Here is a 26,348-nt window from a genome sequence, read left to right on the forward strand (position 1 = left end):
AAGGAAGAAAATCTCGAAATAAACAGCAATAGCCAATATCGTTGTGCCCCATGTGTAAATGAAGCAATAAGATCCAGGAAGTAATGTTCCCCCCCCCCCAAAAAAAAAAGAAAAAAAAAACAGAAATCATAGTCATAGACGACCAAACATGACGACCTCATTGAATGTGACATAATCTTTGCCTTTAAACACGTTACAGAGAGAGAGAGAGAGAGAGATGCTACTGTATTAAAATGAAATCACCATGAAAACTAGCGAATAGTTACTTTGAAGTTACTTGTCATTTTGATAAACATAATATGCCGCTAGGCAACCTACATGTAAAACTTGTCATGCCTGCGATTGCTTATCAAGAGTACGAGATATACAATTAATAATGGTAATAACAAGGAAAACACTAATGACAACAGATTATAAAAAATTGTTGCTCGTGAGGGTTGTTTTGGTTTTCGTATTGGCATTTGTTCCATTAAATATTGCTACTTTTTAAACTGAAATCGCATAATGCGGAATACACACATTTACTATGGGTATACTTTTAGAATATTAGAAACGTATAAATTTGTGTGTGCCTTTTGTTCTTCTATTTTTCATCCTCGAATGTGGACTGACCTTGTGATGAATTTTGAACAACTCAGAAGCAACCATAAGGAAAAAAAATGGAAGACCACCGATGAATTAAATGAAAAAAAAAAAGAAAATACATAGCTGATAGAAGCATACCCGTGTATCCTTCGTGAGAAGGATTTTGACCATGATGTTATCAACACTTCACTGGTATCTGCATGCTGTTTAGCTCCAAATTTAGTGATTGAGTGGTAGTTGTAGATCTTATGTTGAGTGCTGTACTTTGTGAAGTAGTAAAGGTGCAAGGCCACTCGTAGTTCAAAGGAGTATGCGGGTGCCTCTGCTATAATTTTGCACAGAGTGAGTTGACAGATTACATGTATTGATTTCTTTCCTGCTTGTCAAATTAAAGTGTTTTCCCAAATGTTAGCACGGTAGTTTACATCCATGCACAGGACAATGGGAAATCCGTAGCGAGCTACACACATGGGGAAGAAACTTCTAAAATCCAGAAGGCAACTTGTTTTTGTCGAGCCCACCGGAGGTGAGGGGAGACTAGGGGATCGATTGCGGCGTCTGTCCGTCCGTCGTCAGTCTCTCCGTCCGTCCGCCCGTCGTCCGTCCGTCCGTCGTCTGTCCGTAACGCTATACAAACTTGAATAACTCTGCACTCTAGGCTTCAAATTGAATCAAACTTGGAGGGAAGAGTGGTCATACAAAGTTTTACCTTTTACCAAGTATGAAGCTCACCTCAAGGTTAAAGGTCACAGGAAGGGGTCAATGAACTTTTAGGCCCAATGTTAAGTTTTTTGGGCGCGTTTCGATTATGGGTCATAACTTTTGATCCATAAGTGTATTTGTGACCAAACTTGGATGGTAGATGTACCTTGGGGAGTTGATGGTCACCACAAGGTCAAAGTTCACAGGCAGGGGTCAATGAACTTTTAGGACCCGATGTTAAGTTTTTAGGGCACGTTTCGATTATGGGTCATAACTTTTGATCCATGTAAGTCCGTTTGTGACTAAACTTGGGTGGTAGATGTCCCTTGGGGAGTTGATGGTCACCACAAGGTCAAAGGTCACAGGCAGGGGTCAATGAACTTTTAGGACCCAATATTAAGTTTTAAGGGCGCGTTTCGATTATGGGTCATAACTTTTGATCCATGTAAGTCCGTTTGTGACTAAACTTGGGTGGTAGATGTCCCTTGGGGAGTTGATGGTCACCACAAGGTCAAAGGTCACAGGCAGGTGTCAATTAACTTTAAGGGCCCAATGTTAAGTTTTTAGGGTGCATTTCGATTATGGACCATAACTTTTGATCCATGTAAGTCCGTTTGTGACTAAACTTGGGTGGTAGATGTCCCTTGGGGAGTTGATGGTCACCACAAGGTCAAAGGTCACAGGCAGGGGTCAGTGAACTTTTAGGACCCAATGTTAAGTTTTAAAGGGGCGTTTCGATTATGGGTCATAACTTTTGATCCATATAAGTCCGTTTGTGACTAAACTTCGGTAGTAGATGTCCCTTGGGGAGTTGATGGTCACCACAAGGTCAAAGGTCACAGGCAGGGGTCAATGAACTTTAAGGGCCCAATGTTAAGTTTTTAGGGCGCATTTCGATTATGGACCATAACTTTTGATCCGTAAGTCTATTTGTGACCAAACTTGGATGGTAGATGTACCTTGGGGAGTTGATGGTCACCACAAGGTCAAAGGTCACAGACCGGGGTCTATGAACTGTTAGGGCCCAATGTACTGTGCATTTAATTATAACTCCTAACTTTTGATCCATAGGTTCATTTGTGAACAAAATAAAAAACAAGGTGTTGTACGTTTGTGGGCGAGACACATTACGGCACTTGCCTTGTTATTCAAAACTTGCTTTCCTGTTCTGCTGTAGAAGTTGATGTGAGGTATACTGGCTTTGCGTGTAGTGGTAGAAGTGATAATAGTATGGACTATAAAGAAGCAGCACTATAGCTTTGTAAATAGTAGCAGCGGTAGCGGTACTAGTATCAAAGATTACACTCTTTGGGGTTGTGGCTGTTCCTCCCGAATCGGTGTATCTGATTTGACAAGATTTCTTTTACTTTTATACATGATCATTCGCTCTCAAAATCGTACGTTAAAGGCTTCAATATTGGTAATTCGAAATACCAACCGGAATGGAAGGTTTTTCAAAGTTAGGGTTCAGTGGCGGATCCAGAGTGGGCGCACCGGACGCGCGCTCCCTCTTTATTCATTTTTTTTTGTTTGTTAGGAAAAACATTAAAAAAAAAGAAAAAGAAAAGTTTGGAAGAGGGAGCAAGTGCGCCCCCTGAAAATGTAAAGGCCCCTCCCTTTACGGAATTTCTGGAAAAAAAAAGTTAATTAATCTCATTTTTCCACGGCTTGCTATAGCATGGAGTGTGCATAACTGTGCGTTTCATGCATTCATGAATATGTGCATGCATCCTGTCGGAGTGTTCCGTAGATATAGATTGCAATTCTCTTGCTTAATTTTATACAAACAATCAAACATAAATAATCAAAGGGGATGGCTAGTAACTGATCAATGGGAATCAGTGGGAATGCGGGGGATGATTGTTCAACTCCTTGTGGGATTCATTTAAGAGTACATTATATATATATATATATATATATATATATATATATATATATTGTTGTGTGAAAATTATTTGCTATTTAGAATGGTCTCATATTAAGGTAATGTGCAGTTCAATTTTTCCAGGTTAGCATGCTTGTACAGTGTCGAGCGATCGTTAACGGGCCGTAAACTATCGCCCTGACACTGGGCAGGACGTTATGCTAATGAGTGCATCGCTTAATTGTATTGTTATCGTTGACCAACGCAGTAATCAGAAAATGGAGTAGAATTAATCTAACACCTATATTCCTAATGAGAAAATGATAGGGGATCAGCTTTATCAATACTCAAGTTGACACTGCTAGGATAAGGACTGAAATCTGTTCTCCTTTTTAAACCACAACAAAGAATGATTTTTTGTGTTCTCCATAATTTTACTTTGTTATTCTTATATTTGAATGCTTTCGTCTATATTTTCTCCTAACTCCAATTAATTTTGATTTCCTTTTCTTTTTCCTTCTTTATCATTTTTCCTTTGTTCAACTATATGCACAATTCAAATCAAATATCCCGGATATACGTTTATCAATATTCATATCGCAAACAACCCGTCCAGTACAGGCAGGTAGCCAATCAAGATTCACATCGAATAGACCCAAACAGGCAGCTGGCCAATCTCTTTTGATATGGCGAGTAACGAGAAAGGCAGTTAGCCAATGATCTGGCTACGAGGATCAACATTCAATACTGATAGAGACTTACCGGTAACGTATTACAGTACATGATTGTGATGCTGGTTTTTTTTTAACTTCCTGTTGAAGGGGCATATTGTTATAGCAAAAAAATATTACGATATTGATTTAAAATCGGGAGCGTTCAGTTCGGAGCTGCGCGTGTTCCACCCAACACGGGACCCTAGATAGTCACTAAAGCAAATCTGGCTCATTGCGACACAGGAGAGGAAGGAGAAGCATATCATTGTTGGTTAAAAGGCAAATTATTCAGAACATCAGCAATTTATTTGTAAGTTCGGATGCCTGAAATCATGTCTCAAAAACTGTTTCTGCTTTGCTTTGTCGTCACTGTCGGTTTGGTTTTGCCGAAGCTGCCGGGCTCCAGTGCTGGGGCGTGCGGCTGCCCTCCGCTCTGGACTGCTTTCCAAGGCATGTGCTACCGGTAAGCTTATTTATTCTTTGATTTCCATTTCCATTGTATATGTACATGTGTTCTCTTGTTGTTTGTTTGTTTTTTTTTTTCGCCTTTTGGGGTCTTTTCCTCTTTTATGGGGAACGGGGGATGAGTAGAGGGCAGAGGAGGAGAATATCCAGACGCAGATTATGCAGAATACGTCAAGGCAAATGTACAATGATTTTTATTTTACCAGGGGTACGGTTTGGGGGGGGGGTGGTGGGTGTTCGATGAGATGTGGGAGAATTCAAATCAAATATTGACCGGATTCTTGTGCTGAATTTGGTAGCTCCACTTCAGTTCCCATTCTGTATCGTCGAGATATTAACCATGCTTTTCACGTTATTAAGAACGTACGTATAACGTCAAATTTTGACCTTAGCATTTACCGCTAAGTACAGGCTTTTGGAAAACGTTTTTAAAACGTCAACTGACATTACAAAATGAAACGTCATTTACAAAACGTTTGTAAACGTTATCGGACGTTACAAAACTAAACGTCCGGTTTCTAACACTTTATCATGAATATTTATGTAGGCCCTATATTTGTTAATATTCAAATAAGAAAATCTTTTAAAGTCGTACAAATAGATAAAAGACACTAAAATCACAAGTATTTTTGCTGGGTTCAAACTTTTAAACGGCATTAAAAGCGTGCGAAAGTTTCTGTTGAGTTATTCACAATTTCAAATTGTGTTATTATGTAAATTGGGCTCATTTAAGGTATGAGCGTTTTAAGTTTAGTGTCAACACTTCTACACGCATCATAGCATTTTTGCCGGCATATAAAAGAACATGATACAGATACATCAGCGAGGAATAGGATGCAGTAGGTATGAGTGGTAGGTCATCAGGAACAGGTATGGTAGGATCATAGGATCAAGATTATGGTACATTCAGATCTTGCCTCTACCTATAATCTCATAAATAGATTATGTGCCCTATGCGTTTTAGCCATCGCGTTTTTAAAGGTTTAAAAAGTTTTCTACCTCTTAAAACGTTTAAAGGAAATTATAGCCATCGCTGAAAAAAAGTTTTAAGATGCTTTGCAGGTTTCTAAATGTTTTTAAAACGTTTGTCATATACACTGTATATTAGATGCTCTTCAAATGTTCTCTTGACGCTCCGCCCGGATATGAAAAGTTTTCTCAACGTTTTTGGAAAAACATTATACGACTTTTTACACATTTTTAAATTTTGAACGATCTAGACGGTTTTAAAAGATTTTCAGGAGGTCCCCAAACGTCCACTGAATGTTTTGAATATTCTTTAAAGGTTTCTGAATTCTTTAACGTCCAAAACGCTTTGAGACGGATCTTAAATTTTTTTGGAAGGTTTTTCTTTGTTTTTATTTACGTTTTAAAATGTTTTTTTTTTAACGCCCAATTGAAACGTTTAAAATACGTCGCAAAATATTCACAAAAAGACGTTTTCAAAACTTATTGCCAAAATGTCCAAATATCAAACTTGAAACGTTTCAAGACCATTCAGAAAATGTCTAATTGTGACCCTGCACCTCAAAACAAACAAAAAGTCGCCAGACATGAATTTTTAGTTAAGACCATATTCTGAAAGAGCGGACTTTAAGCTTTAAAATGATGTACAACTCAAATCAAATGGACTCTCCTAACCTATCTAAATATTGGAAAGAAAGCACAAACTCAGGAAAAGTGTGAACTGAGAAAAGAGGCTCTGAAGTACAGTGTCTATTCAAGCGCTTGATCTTTACCAAACCGTGCTGGCTGTGCAATGAATGGGACAAAAAACAGAAAGTAAACCACCAGAGTAACAACAATAAAGGGATTATCAGATTAAACTGAAATTAGGCATGCCTCATTAACACATTCTGTCTCAAATTAATGCCAACTTTCAAAGCAGTAGCACTATCCTTTCAAAAGTTATTAGAGTTGAAAGTGAAGAGTGTGGACAAGGTTTTTCAGAAATGAAAAAGGGATTCTAAAGACACACCTAATCACACTATTCTACCAAAAATGTTCGAGATAAACTGCTAAAAAACACACTTTCCTACCCGTTTTATGATTCCAAATTTTAACATAATGTAAAAGAAGACCCGCTCTTTCTGAAAATATGAAAAAGTCAAGTTCGGCTAGGTTGACCCATTTCACTTATTTTCAGTCCTCACGCAAAATCAGTGTGTGCGACTTTATGTTCGTTTTGAGGTGCACGGTCACAATTGTTAGCTGGTTGTATGCTTTACAGTCGACTGGCTTTGATGTTCCATTCTCCAACTGCTCGTCAAAAGAGTATCGATATGGAGATCGACGAAGTGGTTCTAGATTTTAGACAACATGAAGAAGCATTTCGGAGGAAATGTTAAAATCCTGCATGGAAATTGGTTATGATATTGTACAGAGCAAATGCTTCAATGCATGTTCTTCTTTAAATCCTTCTGTTATTAATGCCAGAGTATTGAAAAAAAAGTACTTGTACATTACGAAAGTTAACATTTATCATCTAGCTCACATATGTGCATTATCTTGTTACTTTACCACTTGAAAATCAATTGTTTTTTTTTTCGGATTGGAAATTGGTTAATGCGTAATTTCTCCCTTTGAGACGAATTTTAGAGATAATAGAGTACAATTCGGCATTGGCTTTTATTATCTATCTTTTATCAATATTTCAAGGAGTAGAATCAAGTCTTCTAGTTTATTCAGTTTATATCTTGGTAATCGATACAATCGCTTATTTCGGTTGCAAAATTATTTGGAGTTTGTGATTCGTGAAACTTATAACTGATATCTTCAATTAATGTTTCCGATATAATCTATGTTATTTTTCTACTTTTTTTTTAGTTCGTGCATATTGATTTGAAATTAAGTGGCGAAACTCACATTAATGATTATAGCAAATACAGTAAATTCAGACAAATGCATTATTTTCTTTGGGGGAGGGAGGGGTCGGTTAGGTGATAATCTCATCAGGGTAAAGAAACAAAGAGAAAACACAGGAATATACAAAACAAACACATCACATCAATATCACATCGGCGTTACGCATTGAGCATGGGGTGGGGGTTGGGAAGGAGGTTTTTCTTCTTCTTAAAGACACTCAGTCGTGGCGAGTGGTTTGTGCGGCACGGAGACGAACGCAACACGCTGCCTCCCCCATTCTGTATCAAATGTAGTGACCCCCGAATGAGAATAGCGCTGGCTCAATGGGTCAGCGAAAATACGGTAGGCTACAAGAGAGCTCCCTGTGCTTATCTCCTAACCCAAAATGGCTGTCCCGAGAGCTTCCGAATGGACGCACACTCTCAGTGCGCATGCGCATGAAGAGAGGCCAAAAGAGCCACGCGTCTTCTGGCCTCTCTCCTCCAATCACCGCAGCTCGCGGTGACAATATTTGTGTATGATGCGTACACACACACGCACACACACACACACACACACACACACGCCGCAGCGTCTTCTGGCCTCTCTCCTCCAATCACCACAGCTCGCGGTGACAATGTTTGTGTATGATGCGTACACACACACGCACACACACACACTTGTCTCAGTGGTAGCATTGTCCCACACGTTTATGGATATATCACCGAGTCTGCCATTGCGCAATTGCACGCACAAACTTCGGTCGTTCGGAGTTTACGTACCATTAGGGATGGCGATCGGCTGCCTTTAAAGGCCCTCAAAGCAAGAAAATTCCTACAAGTTTGAATAAACAAATCCAGTGGCCTGCTGAATGGACTGAGAACGTCCTAACTTTTCGCTCCACGCACATGTTATAATATCAATTCTTGCAGAAAGGCTACACGAGAAATGAGTACAGCTGTACTAAACTTTCTATACCTACCTGGTGATGTGCAGAAGCGATTTTACTGTGTTGTAAATACTTTTCATGAGCAAGTGTCATGTGGAAGGAGGTCGAAAAAAATGACAGACATTCATAGGCTAATTATGTCGGTTGTAGAATTTTTGGAAGTCTTTTATTTGCTGCAGTCGTATGCTTGATTTTTTTCAGACTCAAATTTGATTTTTTTTTTTAGATTTCTTTTTTAAATAGAGTTGAAGTGTAGATTCGGGTGAGACGTTAATCTTTTTCCATACACCTGGTAATACGAGTAGGTGTTTGATTTCTCTTATAGGTACTTTTCAGCAGAAAGTGTGACGTGGCAGGAGGCCGAAAGACAATGCCAGTCATTTACGAAGCCATGCTGGGAGGAGGGCGCCACCACCGGTCAGCTAGGTCACCTTGTGTCCATTCACTCCCAGGAGGAGATGAATTTCCTCATCACTCTCTTCGACTCCATACGAAACAAACGGGTACGTATGCCTTTAATGAGAAACTTTACATCTCATTTCGCCTCTATAGGCACCTCTAACCCGTTGATGATGGACTGATTTTGATAGAACGCGTATTTCCAAATAGACGTACTTTGGACTCGTTTCAACGGCTGAACTACTTTTTATGAAATGGTGATGAAATTGATTTTGAGTAAATCAAGCGATAACAAAATTAAGGCAAATAGACGAAGAAGAAGGAACCGTGCACCACAAAACGAACAAAAGGTCGCACACACTGATTTTGTGTGAGGACAGAAAATAGGTGGAATGGGTCAACCTATTTCTAAAGCAATCTTGAGTTTTTCATATTTTCTGAAAGAGCAAGTCTTTTTCTATATTAGATTAAAGTTTGGGATCATAAAACAAACAGGAACTTGTATTTTCAGCAGTTTTTCTCAAACACTTCTTGGTGGAAAAGTATGATTAGTTGTTTTTAATAGAACCCTCTTCCCATTTCTAAAAAAACCCTGTCCATACACTTCACTTTCAACTCCAATAACTTTAGAGAGAATGATGCTACTGCATTGAAAGTTGGTATCAATCATGCCATGTATATACGAAATGTGCTAATAAGGCATGCTCACTTTCAACTTAATCTGATAATTCCTTCATTGTTGTTGATGCAGTGGTCAACATCCTGTTTTTGTTCAATTCATCCCACAGCTAGCATAGCTTGGTAAAGATTAAGCGCTTGAATACACCCGGTACTTCAGAGCCTGTTTTCTCAGTTCACACTTTCCAGGATGTGTCCTTTCTTTCCAATATTTAGATAGGTTAGGAGAGTCTATTTGAATTATTGATCATTCTAAAGCTTAGAGTCTGCTCGTTCAGAATCTACTCTTAACTAGAAATCCATGTCTGGCGACTTTTGTTTATTTTGTGATGCAGGGTCACATTTAGAAAAATGAGGTCACAATCATCTTTGGAATGAGGTGTGAAAGTCTTCTCATGAGTATTATTATTGCCAAAATATTATGTCACTTCGATTACATACATATTTCATTCTGATTCATTTGTTTTGGAAATAATTGTTTTGATTTGACATCTAGATCGTGTTGTGACAGGCTGACATTAGAACATTTCTGTGCTATGCACTTCAGGTATTTTTTTAACATAACATACAACAAATTGAGTAAATCTGAACTCGAATAATATGAATAAAGACACAAGAAGAAAATAGTAACATTATTTTCCTGTGTATATATAATCTACTAACAACAAATATCAATACACACACATGCATTCGGCACATAAAAAGGTGAAGGGGGCCTACTCAAAATTACTCCTATTGCAAAATAACGGTCCCTCTTAAAGTAATAAAGAAAACAGACGCTGAAAACCTTTCCACTACAAAGAGTACACGAGAAAAAGAAAAAAAAGGCTGTTTGTTTAGTATACATAATCATAAGAAGCTAGATATCAGAACTTAAAACTCAATAACTGTCCAATTTAGTATTATTTAGTGATTATTAATGATAACACATATATAAATATAGATAATATATATATATCTATATATATATATATATATATATATATATATATATCATGGAAAGTTTTCTACAATCATTTTTGAGTGGGTTCATCAAAATCAAATGACCGTACTTAGGACATGTCACGTACACACACACAAACACACACACAGACAAAGACGTTGTAACTTTCGTAATCAAAACTTTGGTGAAGAACTTCTTTTATTCATTTATTCCCAAACAAAATAAGAAATGTGATTTAACATGAATTTTGGCTTTCCTTAGGTTTGCTACACTAGTTCTCATCTTTGGGTGCGGAAACTTGAATGTATGTTCAAATATGTGTGTGTATGTTTCTTTTTGTGTGCGAAAGTACATGTATTGCCCTTTTTAACATCTTTGAGAAAAATAAAAGAGGGGCGTTTTACACTAAAAGAAATGTGACATCCCTGTGCGTGTGTTGCCTTTCTCATTTTCATTTTTATAGTATATATTCATGCCATTAAAAGAAACAACACATTCTGGTAACACAAACTACGTATCATGCACGAAGAGACAGAATTTTCAAATCTCCCAAAAGGAGTAATTATGAATATATAATTAAATCAATCTGTTCATTTATTTCCTTTCTGTTTTTTTTTTACCTAAAATTAACAGTTCTCCGGTCGACACATGGTCTGGATTGGACTGAATGATTTGAAGTCTGAGGGTTCCTACGAATGGAGTGACGGTTCGGAAGTCAATTACACCTCCTGGGACACGGATCAACCAAACAACTATAATGATCAAGACTGCATGGAATTTGACTTGGCTTTTAACTACATGTGGCACGATTTGCAGTGTGACCCTACTCCCGTGGGTAGCGGATGGATTGTTGGAGGTTTTGTTTGCAAGCTAGGACAATGGCTTTAATTTCTGGGCTTTATAACGAAGGAGGTGCTGTTTTAGGAGAAGAAATCAGAATCTCCCCTAAGAACATGCGTACTTTGCACGTGGCTCGAAGGAAAACATGCACACGCACACACACACACACACACACACACACACACACAAATAGATCACCGCAATCTTTATAATCATGCAAAATTTCTCTGTCACAGCAACAAATTATAATAAAAAAGCAGCAGGTAGCTACCCCCTTTCTTTATTTGCGGTGGTAGTTTAATTGTGTGTGTTGATGTTGTTTTTTAGGGTCCAAAGAACAGGACAAGGCAAAAAATCATTGAGAATAGAAACTTATTTTCGTTTCATTTTATTCGCTATATTTTCACGAGGAGTTAAAATGCCTAATCAGCAAAATTTTTCAGTGGGGCCGTGAATCAATGTACATACATTATGTGAACATGATAAGAAATGTTTTAGGTAAAAACAAGCAAAGACATGAATATTTGTTGCTCTATATCAAGAGAGTGCTACTTTAGTGTACTATTAAAAAGAATGGTGACTTCGATTAACATGACTTCGTGTACTAGTAATAATTTCTCAATATTAAACTGATGTATCATATCTAACATCAAATCTAACGTTGCGAAACCAAAATTGATGAGAGTGAGCTTGAGATAATAATTCATGCAAGTTGAAATAGTGAAAAAAAGTTTTTCCTGTCTTGTGTACGATAACATGCACATATATATATATATATATATATATATATATATATATATATATGTATATATAATGTGTATGAGAATGATATGGATTATGGGACCGTGCATCACAAAACGAACAAAAGGTCGCATGCTCTGATTTTGTGTTAGGACTGAAAATAGGTGAAAAGGGTCAATTCGGTCAATGTTGACTTCTTTATATATTCTGAAAGACCAAGTCTTCTTCTACGTCCATCGTGCTAAAATTTGGTATCATAAAATAAACAGAAAAGTGTGTTTTTAGCAGATTATCTCGAACACTTTTTTATAAATTATGTGATTAGGTGTGTCTTAGTTTAGAGTCCCCATTTCATTTCATAAAAACCTCTGTACACACTCTTCACTTTCAACTCTAAAAACTTTAGAAAGGATGATGTTACTGCTCTAAAAGTTTGCATCTATCATGGACAGAATGTGTTAATAGAACATCTTCAATTTCATCTGAATCTGATAATCCCCTCACTGTGGTTAAACCGATGGTTTTCATCCTGATTTTGTCCCATTCATTACACAGTTAGCACGGATTGGTGAAGATTATACGCTTGAATAGACCCTGTCCTTCAAAGCCTCTTTTCTCAGTTCAAACTGTTCTGGAGTGTGTGTCCTCCGGTAACACTTCGTGGGGGAAGCATAAGAAAAGGTTTTAGTAAAACTTTCCCATTTATTTTATGATCCCAAACTTGAAAATAGTTTAGAAGAAGGACAGCTCTTTCAGAAAATAACATAAAAATCTCCAGATTGACTTGGTCGACCCCTTTCACCTTTTTTTTTTTAGTCCTCTCATAAAATCATTGGATGCGACTTTTTGTTGGTTCTGTGATGCACGATCACATGATATTACTATACCTACATGTTTATACGTACCTTGTTCCTTGATATCAATAATCTTATAGTGATTTCTAACATCGGCCAAATTGACGACGATGCCTAAAATGAGTGTAAAAGTCGCCAGACATGAATTTTTAGTTAAGACCATATTCTGAAAGAGCAGACTTTCAGCTTTAAAATGATGTATAACTCAAATCAAATGGACTCTCCTAACCTATCTAAATATTAGAAAGAAAGCACAAACTCAGGAAAAATGTGAACTGAGAAAAGAGGCTCTGAAGTACAGTGTCTATTCAAGCGCTTAATCTTTACCAAACCGTGCTGGCTGTGCAATGAATGGGACAAAAAACAGGACGTAAACCACCAGAATAACCACAATGAAGGGATTATTAGATTAAATTGAAATTAAGCACGCCTCATTAACACATTCTGTCCATAATTAATGCCAACTTTCAAAGCAGTAGCACTATCCTTTCAAAAGTTATTAGAGTTGAAAGTGAAGAGTGTGGACAAGGTTTTTCAGAAATAAAAAGGGATTCTAAAGACACACCTAATCACACGAGTCTACCAAAAATGTTCGAGAGAAACTGCTAAAAAAACACACTTTCCTGCCGACTTTATGTTCGTTTTGAGGTGCACGGTCACATATATACGACACCTCGGAAATACAAGCACCCATTAGCTACTGTGTTATAATCCAAATCACACTGAGAATGATAGCACAAGAACCAATAAACTACTAAATTTACAGGTGGTTTATTATCAATGATATTAAATGTACAGACCTGTCAATCACTATACTTAAAACACAATTACTTCAGTACAATGATAATCACTTACATATGTTACCGTCGAATAGAATAATCACATGTTCCATGTCATTCCCTAGATAATGTCCAAAGATGATATTCGATGCACAGATGAATAAATGACTGCAATGGACACAACTTACTGTAATCCAAAGTATAAATCCACAGCGATACATGTAGACTCCATCAAACGTTAAAGTGCCCCTGAAACCCAAATGCATGTTGATTTCTGTTAATTTATGATACCCCCAACGTCACAAATTTGCGGTGAAACGAATATCTAGAAACATTCCCTTTTTTTTTTCTAAAAATCGTTAAAATACATGGAATGTTTCTAGATATTCGTTTCATCGCAAAAGTGATGTTGAGAGTATCATAAATCAACACAAATCAACATGCATTTGTATTTCAGGGGCCCTTTACGATGACTGCATCCGGTCGATGCGTTAATGACAATCCAGCAAATAATGTACAGCTAGAAATCCAGCCCTTCATCGCTTCGATACAGCAATGTCCATAGACATGAAAATGGAGTCGGTCACCAATGTAAGTGATTCAGTTCTTCACAAGCAATAAGTCTTCCTGGTCTTACCTCCACAAATGTAGAAGGTCAGTAGGTAACACAGGACTGGCTACAACAAGTCTTTTCTGACCCAGAAGTGAAGTAGGTACTCTGCCTACTTCAGTTCATTGTGACTTACAGTGTATATAGGTCCCTTACCCTTTCTTGAAGGTTTGGTAATTCTCTCCAACCTGGGGCTGCATACTTGTGACATCAAGAGCCTTCCAGTTCCCCTAACTGCCTGTTTAACTTTGCATAACATGATACCTAAATAACTACCAATCACACTGCGCTACAAGTAGAGGGTATGTATTGCATCACTTAGCCAAATATGTACAATAAAGGCACTTTCTACAACATTCTAGATTGGGAACGCTATTTTCTTTAACGTGCATGCACTGTACCTATACCAAATAGAAACTTTTTTTTTTGTACTATAAGCCTGTATACATGCACGCATTAAGCAACCATACAATACATCTGATATCTACCAGTATGCACATTCACAACAAAAGCTACTGTTACAATCGTTGCATCACACAGGCACACGCAGCACACACCTTAAGGCCGTGTCACACCTTTCCAGTCAAGCCTTGCGTGAGACTTGGGAAGAACAATTTTTACTATTCGGAGGTCCCCGCAAATGACCCGCACATGACAGTAGTTAGCACGTATCGCACCCGTAGTCGCCCATTAATGCGCATGCAAATCATTTTACCCACAACCATGTTTAAGGCCTTGTCAAACTTTTCCGGACAAGCCTGACGTGCGACTTGCAAAGAGCAATTTTTACTAACCGGAGGTCCCCGCGGATAACAATCACATGACAGTACCTAGTACGTATCTTACCCGTAGTCACCCGGAGGAGCGCACGCAAATCTTTTCACCCGCAACCATGTTTAAGGCGGTGTCACACCTGTCCGGGCAAGCTACGCGGGCTTGTGGCGAGGAGGTATAAAAGCACGTAGAAGATTTTTCCGCGGGCGGACAAGAATGTTTGCAATTTTCGCACTTGTTTCTTACTAGACGCGTGCTACTTAGCTTCTACTTGCGTGCGTTCCGTGTGACTCGCATGAGAGCTTTGAAACCGATCCATTTTCTGTTACGAGCGACTTACGGGGATTGCGAAGTACCTGCTTTGGAGTTGCCTGTGAGGTGCTACCGGTAAGGGTTTCCTACTTGTATTCTGCGCGTACCTCTACGGGCAACTCCCGTGACTCTTCCGGAACAAGTTTTGAGCATGCTCAAGGCCTTGTCATACCGTATATGGGGAAGTTTTGCGGCTTGACTTGCGGGAAAACAAATTTGCTACCCAGAGCTCTCCGCAGTTGGCCCGAACTTGACAGTACCTAGCACTTATCTCGTCCTTAGTTGCCCGAAGGTGCGCACGCTAGTCCAATTTTCCCGCAGCAAAGTTTTGAGCATGACCAAAACTATTTCCGGATGAGTAGCGAGGATTGCCCGAAGAGTTCCACGCAGAACACCCTTAGGAGGGCCGTAGCCGCCGCAATTCACAGGCATTTGACCCACTTGAAGTAGGTAAGTTTCCTGCTGATCTATGCCTATGTGAAGGGAGTGCGTGCCATTTGTGGGCTCATTCTCTTCTTTGTCCTCTGTCCTCTGTGTCGTCGAGGACTACCTGATCCCTTTCGGACAGGACTTCATCCGCCGAATGGACTTCAGCAGCAATTTGATGCATTTGCTGTGAATCTTCCGGGCTTTGTGGCTGTCCATCCACTGGACGTTCTCTGCCCTTGTGCACTTTCCGTCTACGGGGCATCTTCACTTCTTGAAAGCTAGTTGACAAATGATTGTTTGCCCATCCACTCGAACCAGCCTATTGTTCAGGCTAGCACTCACCTCGCAGGCGACTAGTACGCAGATAACACGCAGTTGTGGCTCAGGTACTTCGCGGAGCCCGTATGTCGCCCGTAACTGATATAAAAGAAGCTATCACGAAGCTATCACGTGACACCCACGCGCCTAACATGCAGTTCAACGGAATACACGCAAGAAGGACTTAGGTATCACGAGTTTATCATGTAATACCCACGCCAAACTCGCCCTAAACCTTGTCCGGCCGCAGAAATTATTCTGCGTGCTGAAAAATCCCCATACGCAACAAGCCCGCTTAGCTGGTGTGACAGGGCCTTTTTTGGCAGCGGGTAAATAGAGCCAGCGTGCGCACCTCCGGGTAACTACTTTTGAGATACATGCTAGGTACTGTCATGTGCGGGTCATCTGCGGGGACCTCCGGATAGCAAAAATGTTCTTCGGAAGTCGCACGCAAGGCTGGTGTGACACGGCCTTTAGGCACTGTCACACCTTTCCGGGCAAGCTACACGGGTTTGTTGCGTGTAGGGATTTTTCAACATACCGGACAGTTTCTTAGGGCAGACAAGGATTCGGGTGAGTCAGTGCAAGTGTCTTACCTGCTGGACGCGTTCTACTTAAATTCTACTTGCGGGTATACTGTGTGACTTTTGTGCAAGGCGCGTGGGGGCTGACAACTCAGTGAAAGAATTCCTCTGTAGGAATGGCAGAAGTCATACAGATTGTCATTATTTTGGCCGCATACATTGACTGTAAAGTACCTGCGTGGGAGTTGTTTGCGAGGAGCTGCCGCTGTTAGGCCCCCATCTGACTAGGAAGGCGACCATGGCGACCGTGGCGATCTGTGACGATTTATCATATCGTGGCACGATCGCCGTCCGTCTCCATTTTCTCTACGCTAAACCTTCGCTGTAGGCGATAGCGCCGTGATAATAATACGACTCTTCCACGTTGTTGCCGCATTTCCATGCCGACAAGATGCGCTGCTTCTACGATCGAACCGACTGTTTTGCGACATTCGCACGCTTAACAAGACCTCGCTACAACAGTGATACGATCGGAGCGACAGAGATAAGTTTACGCCGGACACATGCTACGATCTCAAGCGACCGGGGTATAAAGTAGGTTTCGTAATTGAATTTCTTCAGTCAGTTGTCAATGTCAAACCAACATGGATATGCAGAATATTATGGTTTCACCCTTGCATCTTAGCATTCTTGAACGCACCAGTTAGAACCTGATGTGAATTGCACTATCAGTTAATCATCCATTCAATTAAATGGGTAAAATGTGAACATTAAAGAAGTACGAACAAACTACAAATCGTATCCTACAATGATACAATTTAATGAAGATATATTTCAAAAGATTACAACTTAATTTTCTTTCATTGACTTGCAATGGCATATGTGACCCTGCACCTCAAAACAAACAAAAAGTCGCCAGACATGAATTTTTAGTTAAGACCATTATTCTGAAAGTAGAGCAGACATTAAGCTTTAAAATGATGTATAACTCAAATCAAATGGACTCTCCTAACCTATCTAAATATTGGAAAGAAAGCACAAACTCAGGAAAAGTGTGAACTGAGAAAAGAGGCTCTGAAGTACAGTGTCTATTCAAGGGCTTAATCTTTACCAAACCGTGCTGGCTGTGCAATGAATGGGACAAAAAAAAACAAAAAAACAGGAAGTAAACCACCAGAGTAACAACAATGGAGGGATTATTAGTTTAAACTGAAATTAAACGTGCCTCATTAACACATTCTGTCCATAATTAATACCAACTTTCAAAGCAGTAGCACTATCCTTTCAAAAGTTATTAGAGTTGAAAGTAGAGAGCGTGGGCAAGGTTTTTCAGAAATGAAAAAGGGATTCTAAAGACACACCTAATCACACTATTCTACCAAAAATGTTCGAGATAAACTGCTAAAAAAACACTTTCCTGCCCGTTTTATGATACCAAATTTTAGCATAATGTAAAAGAAGACCCGCTCTTTCAGAAGGTCTGAAAAAGTCAAGTTTGGCTGGGTTCACCCATTTCATTTATTTTCAGTCCTCACGCAAAATCAGTGTGTGCGACTTTATGTTCGTTTTGAGGTGCACGGTCGTACACATGTGACAAACAAACAATTGATGAACAGAGTAGATTCGTACTGAGTGTACGTGGAAAAATGAAATTTATACGCTTTTCTCCATGTCAGCCTTCCTGGTCTGGTGCATCACTTTCTTTCAAGGTTGGTTCCTGTTACGTAATACTGTAAAAGTGGTAATATTCATGGCGATGGTGGGAGGTCTTCATACTTCCATCACTAGACGGCGATTCCACTATACGATCATCAGAAATCAACAAAGAGCAAGTCCGATTTAACCGCAGCCACGATCTACCGGGCAAATACGAGTTAGGTACTGCCAAGTGCGGACCAAATGCGGGTACCAAATTTGTTTCCCCACAAGTCAAGCTACAAAACTTCCCCAGATCCGGTATGACAAGGCCTTGAGCATGCTCAAAGCATGTTCTGAGTGAGTCGTGGGGGTTCGCTTGCAAAGGTACACGCAGAACACCAGTGAGAGACCCTTACCGGCAGCACCTTGCAGGCAATTCAAATGCAGGTACTTCTCAGTACACGTAAGTAGCTCGTAACAGAAAACGGTTCGGTTTCAAGCTCTCACGCAGGTCACATGGAATACACGCAAGTAGACGGTTAGTATAATATGCGTCTAGGAGATAAGAAACAAATGCGAAACTCGCAAAAATCCTTGTTCGCCCATGGAAAATTCTTCTGCGTGCTGGAAAAATTCCTCCTCGCATGAGCCAGCATAGTTGCCGAGAAAGGTGTGACACGGCCTTTACACATACATGCGAGTGCACATCACAGTAATCTTGCTTTTAATACATTGTAGTAAGCTTGCTGAGGGGGGGGGGGGAGGTTAAACGCTGCATTTTTTTTTGAAGAGCATATGTCCCACTTTGAACATGGGATCGTTGGAGCAATTCAACTATTTTTTTTTTTAATTCATTGAAAGAGATACGCAAGTAAGCAGCCCTAGTTTGCGCAATTTCCCTGCTGGAAAGAACGTAAAACAAAATGTGAAACGCAGTGTGAACACATTGTAAACACAGTGTGAAATCTTTTCACACTGTTAAATTCAAGCGTTTTAACAGTGTGAACACATTGTTAATCACCTATTCACAGTGTTAAACAGACATTACTATATGAATACCCTGTGAAAAACCACACCAGGGTGTGAAAGTGTGAAATAATCTTCACACAGTTAAATTCAAGTGTTTTCACATAGTCGACTACGTGATCACAGTGTGAGTACATTGTGGGACACTGTGTTCTTTCCAGCAAGGTCATGCGAATTGTACATGCCTTCAATAGAATTGTCGAATTTGGTTGAAATATTTTATGGAACACGAGGAAAAAACAATCAACATCTAAACTGTTTCATCAAATGTGCTGATAAACATGGCATTTTCATAATTATGGAAGTTATTATGTAACAGCCTAATTTTTGAAAGAATTTTATAATTCCTCTCGCACCTTTTTTTTTTTTTGGTGCCACAAAAAAAAATACCTGGGATGTATGTTTCTTCGGTGAAAAGAAAATGATTCACCTAAAGAGACAAACTGTCTCTCTGGAAGTAACCTATATTTTGCATAATTATTATAGGAGGCTCGAATATCTTTGAAAACTGAAATTTCCCGACAGTCCTTTCCCTTATTGCAAATTCCACGCCGTTTTTTTTGGATAACTTGTTTACTTCATGATTTCAGGAAACGAGTTAAGAACATGATAACTCAATTGCATCCTGCCAGAAAATGTCTATCATGGAAGTCTGAGAACATTTGCGCCACCTACGTTACAAACATCATATTGATAGCTGCAAACACGGCAAAACTGGCTCATGTAATTTACAGACAGTCCACTATGTCTTTTTTTTTTTTAACGATCAAACCTTTCCTCACTGAATAGACCTACGTTTAAGAGTAGTTTATATCACAAGCTGGACGAAATATTTTCTGTTGTCGGAAAGAAGAGTAACACCACTGCAAACATATAATCATTGATTTATACATAGGCCTAAATTATACCACACACAAAAACACGCAAAACAAAGGAGCTATAAAACCAAAGATACGGGAGGTATGTGTGGTTGCGTCCTACTAATGCGCTTTATCACGTTGAATGAAGATACGAGGAATAGACTACGTCATTAATCCTTCACCCTCCTATTTTCAAACATGCGACACAAAAAGTATGGCTAATTCACACAAAACATTACAAAACAGAATAGTAGTTACCGTTCATCTTTTAAAATAAGTTGTACCTACATTTGGAAGGCAAGTTTAGTGATCGCCACAACATTCCTTCGAAGTGGTGACTGTGACATCATTTGATAACGATAATGACTGGTTTTTTTTTTTAGACAGGAATAAAAGTGCAAATATGGAACGCAGCAGTATAACGTTGAACATTTCTTATGTAAGTAGGAATTGTGATTGAGAGAAATGGCTAGCCCCTGTTTTTAATGACTATTTAGACTGTCCTTCTCATGAAAATCAAGTAGGAATCCCTAAAAATGTACAATAAGTTTCTGTCACCACAGATATCAAGATAAACAATGCAGACTTTTACACATACTTCTAAGTAGCACTTGCTTTAACCCTTTTTGTTCCAACGAGTCAAATGTGAACAAATTTCTCACACAAATCTGTATGGACAACAATTTTAATGTGGCATTGAGAGGGTTAAAGATAACGAAGACTACTTATACTCTGCAGACGTAAAGAGACATAACATGAAGTCGAAAGAATGATCTTTCTTCAATATTTTCCCACTTCCCAAGTCATATAACCAAAGGGACACGTTGTCTCATAACTTTTTTTAAGTTTACCCCACGACGTCGATCTAAAGCTGGTCTGGTTCTGCTAGACTATTCTGATTGTTTTTTTTTTTTTTTGGGGGGGGGGGTGTTTGGTATTTGAAGCCAGATTTCTACAAGGTGGTAATGGAGTTGAATAGGACAATCTGATACGGACATAACTCATACTAAGAATCTTAGGAGCCAAACATGTATCATAATTCCACACTTTCTTTGGCCTTTTATCACTCAGATTTTCCCAGTTCACCTCATTTTCCTGTTTATATTAGCTGGAACGAGGAAAGGAATCGACATCCTTCTGCCCTTTAAAATCGATTGAATGTCTAGTTCAACACGACACGATCGTGGAAATGTTATTCTTTGCATGAAACTGACTGTGTGTGTGAATTCCCCTACAGACGGTAAACAATTGTGCCACTATATCTAAATTTTGCCACATTTTTTTCTCTCTCTCTTTTATCCGACGAAGTATGTTTTTCATGATAAAATCGACAAAAGGCTTGATATGTACATTTGCAATTGCCTGTTTGTTGAGTCTTTTACACGGTTCTCTTCAACTGTTTTTATTCTGCCGTTTTTCGTTACTGGTTTGAGGTTTAAATTAGAGCAGACAAGTTGATGATTTGTGTTTTTAATAGCCTAATCTTTTTCTTGACTCCATTTTGATTTCCTTGTCTTTCTATTCTATTTCATCGTTTTCTTGTTTCTTTCTACTAAACTTCGCGCATCTCAAATAAACATTTAACAATATTCATATCGCAAGCAACCGGATAGGCATGGAGTTGGCCAATAAAAAAATCATATCGGAAGGACCCAGACAGGCGACTGACCAATCATTTTTCTCATCGGGAGCAACCTGAAAGGCAATTGATGGCCAATCATGTGCTTGAGGATATACAGATCAGAAGTCAGTTGCACCAATAATATAAGGCGATGAGAGCTGCTCAGTCATCAGTCGGGAGCGCGTGTTCCGCCCCACATGTATGATCCTTTTCGTAAACCGACACCAACAAACGCGGCTCATTGTGACGCACGAGGGGAAGAAGAAGAAGAAGAGGAAGCATAACAATTGTTGATGAAGAGGCAAATGTTTGAGGGACTCACCGTTTTCTGAGTTCATATACCTCCATCCATGTCTCGACAAGGGTTTCTGTTTTGCTTCGTCGTCGCTGTGGGTTTGATTTTGCCGAATCTCCCAGGATCCAGTGCAGGGTCGTGCGGCTGCCCTCCGCTGTGGACTAGTTTCCAGGGCATGTGCTACAGGTAGGTCTAACAGCAAAATAGTCAAAACAGTAGAACAGTCAAATAGTTAAAATACGCATTCTTAACTGGTTATATTCAGTATTATTGTTTTGGTCCATCATTAGATTAAAAAAAGAGAAATGACTCAATCGTAAATTTAATGATGGAGCAAAACACCATCCTTTAACAGGTTCAACAATCCTATGTTAAAGTGATTATTTTGCTTTAGCCGTAATTAATTAACTAATTAATTAATTAATTAGGTCCGCTACACAGCAATACCATTGTAAATTTAACATTTCAGTGTCTTTGTTGTCCCCCTCTCCAATCCTCTCTTAATATGGCGACCAAAGAATTGAAGAAAGAATCTTAAAGGTCATGTTTACCTTTGGGAGCTGCAGTGATTTAATAAATGTTCAAGATATCGCTTTTGATGCATATGTGGAAGTCAGTTGGGTCACAAAACATTCTATACCATATATATGAGATTTCTACAATAAAGCTGAAGATGTAAGAAGATATCACTGTTTTTCTCATTTAACTATACTTGCAGACAGTTTAGTGAACTACTGTTCACATTTTGTATATTTAACAATACTTAACATCGATTACAAAGGTAGAAGTTTTAACACTGCTTTTTTTTATCCTTAACTCACATTTTAGAACTATTTTGAAGCACTAGTGCTGAGATTTTTGTGTCATTTGCAAAAGCTATATTAATTCCATCAATTTCATGTCGTATTTCAGAGGAAATTTTGACTTTTGGTGATCATCATTGTCCCTAGCAAGTGTTGTCTTTTAGTTGTGTGTTTTTTTTCTTCCAAACCTCTCCTTTTCCCTTCCAAGCCAAACCAACTCACCCCATCCCCACTGACTACTTACTGAATCAAATTAATGAATTTCACAACCCAATACTCAGATTGCCAGATTCAACGAAAATTAAATACTTTTACTTTTCTCTCACTTTCATTACTACAAAAATGATGGAATGACTGCAACATTGTGAAAAATTTGTTTCAAATTTTATTGTTTTATTCATCAGAACCTATTTCCAGAAAAGTAAAGAAACAAACAAAACTGAGTTACAATGCTTATTACTATATACAATAACATTTTGCCTTTTATGACTTAAAAACAGTAATGGAAATGAATACACTAACCACGTATTGTTAGGTAATACAAAAATATTCAGAATTACAAAAAAAATCTCGATACAGAACGAATGTACTTCTCAACATGTTCATGATATTCGTAGTAAAAAGATGGAATTTTGCTTAGCTTCCGCACGAAGACTATTGCTTAATCATCGTTAATCATAATCACTCTACAATTTCTCTTGTCGTTGATACAAAAAAATGAAAATAAAGCCGAAGCAAACTTAACCTGTACACTATAGAGCATTCATTCATTATTTTTTTCTCTTTTATTGCAGATTGAATTTTACATCACACATTTAGAACAAAAAATATTCCTATCTTTTCAGCCCTCGATCTACTACCTATAGGGTGTACAAGACATGCATCTGCTACAAATCGGCCAGATGCCACCCTGAGTTGTGGCCGCGTAACCATAGCGTTAATGGAGGCTGTAGTACAGTATCCGACGATCGACGTAAATTGTATACACAACTCTTGCGATGACAACTATCAATAACACTGGTAGTCGCATGAAGCGAAGACCTTTTCAGTTCCAGCATCTATAGGATCAGGCGATCTGTTACATCAATAATAAAGATAATTTCATACTATAATTTCTATAATACAATTCCGGCAGTTTTACCGGCTGTAAACTTTATAAAAAGGATGGTGAAGGGTTGAAGATGTGTTGTATCTTACTGTACGTCCTCAGAGGAAGGAACACGTATGCATTTAAGTACACTGTAGGCAACAGTCCTACATATAAGGCGGTCTACTATCAATAAATCGAAAACGTTCGAGTTTCGCGGTTGATGTACAATCATCAAAACAGTGTATTACCGCTTTATATAAACTTTTATTTCAATCGGAAATAAGTATGAGACTTTCTATATCTCCCCTGTATACCTGATTATAATGACGAGGTGCTTTGATTGTGTTGAAGGTACTTTACAACAGCAAATGTGACGTGGGAGGAGGCCGAAAGACAATGCCAGTCATTTACAAAGCCATACTGGGATGAGGGCGCCACCACCGGTCAGCTAGGTCACCTTGTGTCCATTCACTCCCAGGAGGAGATGGATTTCCTCATCACTCTCTTTGAATCCGTACGAAATAAACGGGTAAGTAAAACTGCAGAGATAAGCTACATATCTCCCTTTATTTCTTTTCATGTCTTAAAGTTGGTGACATTTGGATAAAGAGGTAAATGCGAACTATTAACAAGAAAGGGAGTTTCAACTTAAAAAAAAAAAGAATTGATATCCGACAACAGTCGGCATGGACTCTGTGGTAAGTTGTGTATGGTGCGTCATGAATTCTCCTCAAAAAATTGATACATTAGCTTGTTCTGGACATTCTAATAATAGTAATATTTAAAAAAAAAAATGGAGAGGCCAAGCTACAGACTATACTTTCATTAAGTGGGTCCCTCGGAGAGGTAAGATAACCAACAACAACAACAACAACAACAACAAAAGTTGGGGGAAAGCTTTTGACTACAAAATTTGTATTTGCATTATTTGATATTGCAGGTAAAAAAAAAGTGAAAAGGCAATGCAATGTTGATGATTAATGATTAGAAGGAGCATGAAAAAGGAAAATTCATAATTATGGTAATCTAGAAATTTATATTCATGGAGATTTTTTTTTCTTTTGTGATTGACTTCATCAATATCATGTTTTTCATACTCCTCTGTTATCACTTTTAGGTATCACTTTTACACATGAGGCGTTTTCACATCAGCCCGATGTTTCGAAATAGCGCGCTATTTTCTGCCTTCAGAAATTAACTCGAAATAGCGCGCTATTTGATAATGTGGATACAAATTAGCGCTCTGATCGAGAAAATCTATCGAGTCCAACTCGGGAAAATATCCGAAATAGCGGGATAATTTGCGAACTAGCGCGCTATTTGATAATGTGAAATCGCCTCAAGAAATTAGCGCGATGCATCCCATCATGCCTAGCATGTGTGAGCCGAAAGCGCGCGCTCTACTGGTATACCCGACACAGTTTGCGCATGTTCAGCTGTCGAATTAGGTCGAAAAAAAAAATTCGGGCTAGTTCTCCTCGGGCTGATGTGAATAGGAAATGAAATAGCGCGCTAATTTGAGATCGCGAAAAATATCTCGAGCTTGGATTTTATCGGGCTGATGTGAAAACGCCTACTGATCCACAAACAGAACAAGCTTGAAACTAATGTAATCCTAATCATTTTTTTCCGAACATGTTTTGCTTGCATTTTCTGAACATGGAATGAAGTCTATTTGCAACAATTCTCGTTGTTTAAGTCTTAAACTGAATATTCGAATGCGTTGTGCTTTTTAAGGTGCATGTGAATGTTATGCCCCCTTCCATCTTCGGGGACAAAGAAAGGCTATTTAAATAGAAAACAATAACAAAATATGAGCGTATGTTTAAGTTTTCAACTAAAATTGTGTTCCTCAAGTATGAAGAATCAGTATGGCAACATAAAAACACAATTCATGCCATGCACAAAGAGACCAACTGTTCAAATGCCATATGAACAAATAATGCAATAATTACGTGAGATTTTTTTTTTCTTTTGAAGGATACTTGTTTTCATTTCTGTGTGTTATTTTTTTTCCCTTTCTTGTGATTTTTTTTTTTGTTCTTTTAACTCTAAATCAATAGTCCTCCAGCAAACACTTGGTCTGGATCGGATTGAATGATAGGGCGACGGAGGGGTCCTTTGTATGGAGTGACGGTTCGGAAGTCAATTTTACCTTCTGGCGCCCAAACGAACCAAACAACGGCTCTCTTCAGCAGCACTGTGGGCATTTTCGTGTGGCACATGACTACAAGTGGGACGATTTGCAATGTGTGCCTAATGCTGATTTTATCGTTGAAAGTTATGTCTGCAAGATAGGACAATGGCTTTAAATTTTGTTCTGTAAACCATGGAGGTGTTCTAGAAGAAAATGAAATCATCAGTCTGTCATTTGTATACATGCTGTGTGCTGTGAAAAGTTATGAGTTTTTTCTACAGCCATGATTGATTAGAAAAAAAAAAAGGTGATAACTTTGACCTCAACAGAGGAAAGTAAATAAATCGTATGCCAAATGTAATGTAGATGGAGTGAAAGATTCGAAGCAGTATTAGAAGAACACGTCATTGACATCTTGAGGACATTCGAAAAATTAATAAAAAAAAAATGTTTTAGATTTCTACTGTTTCCTTGGTCATAATTCTAGAGAATGTAGAAAAAACATTCTCATAATTTCATTTTTCATGAGAGGTATCTCATGGAATTGTCACTTAC

At 38.6% G+C, this 26,348-nt stretch overlaps 2 protein-coding genes across 2 annotated transcripts; both read left to right on the forward strand.

The window, feature by feature from the left end:
- Positions 1–3,973: 3,973 nt before the first annotated feature.
- On the forward strand, positions 3,974–11,554 carry LOC139734712 (echinoidin-like). Its single transcript, XM_071645506.1, has 3 exons — positions 3,974–4,327; positions 8,448–8,625; positions 10,776–11,554. The coding sequence occupies exons 1-3, from the start codon at positions 4,185–4,187 to the stop codon at positions 11,028–11,030; spliced, it is 576 nt and encodes a 191-aa protein (XP_071501607.1). The 5' UTR covers positions 3,974–4,184; the 3' UTR covers positions 11,031–11,554.
- A 10,191-nt stretch (positions 11,555–21,745) lies between these two features.
- LOC139734746 (echinoidin-like) lies at positions 21,746–25,968 on the forward strand. The gene is made up of 3 exons (XM_071645544.1): positions 21,746–21,949; positions 24,008–24,185; positions 25,720–25,968. The coding sequence occupies exons 1-3, from the start codon at positions 21,819–21,821 to the stop codon at positions 25,966–25,968; spliced, it is 558 nt and encodes a 185-aa protein (XP_071501645.1). The 5' UTR covers positions 21,746–21,818.
- The last annotated feature ends 380 nt before the right edge of the window (positions 25,969–26,348 follow it).

This window comes from Diadema antillarum, unplaced genomic scaffold (genome assembly GCF_040938485.1).
Source record: "Diadema antillarum isolate AM-2024a unplaced genomic scaffold, OU_Dant_1.0 seq00000546_RagTag, whole genome shotgun sequence".
Taxonomy (NCBI): Eukaryota; Metazoa; Echinodermata; class Echinoidea; order Diadematoida; family Diadematidae; genus Diadema; species Diadema antillarum.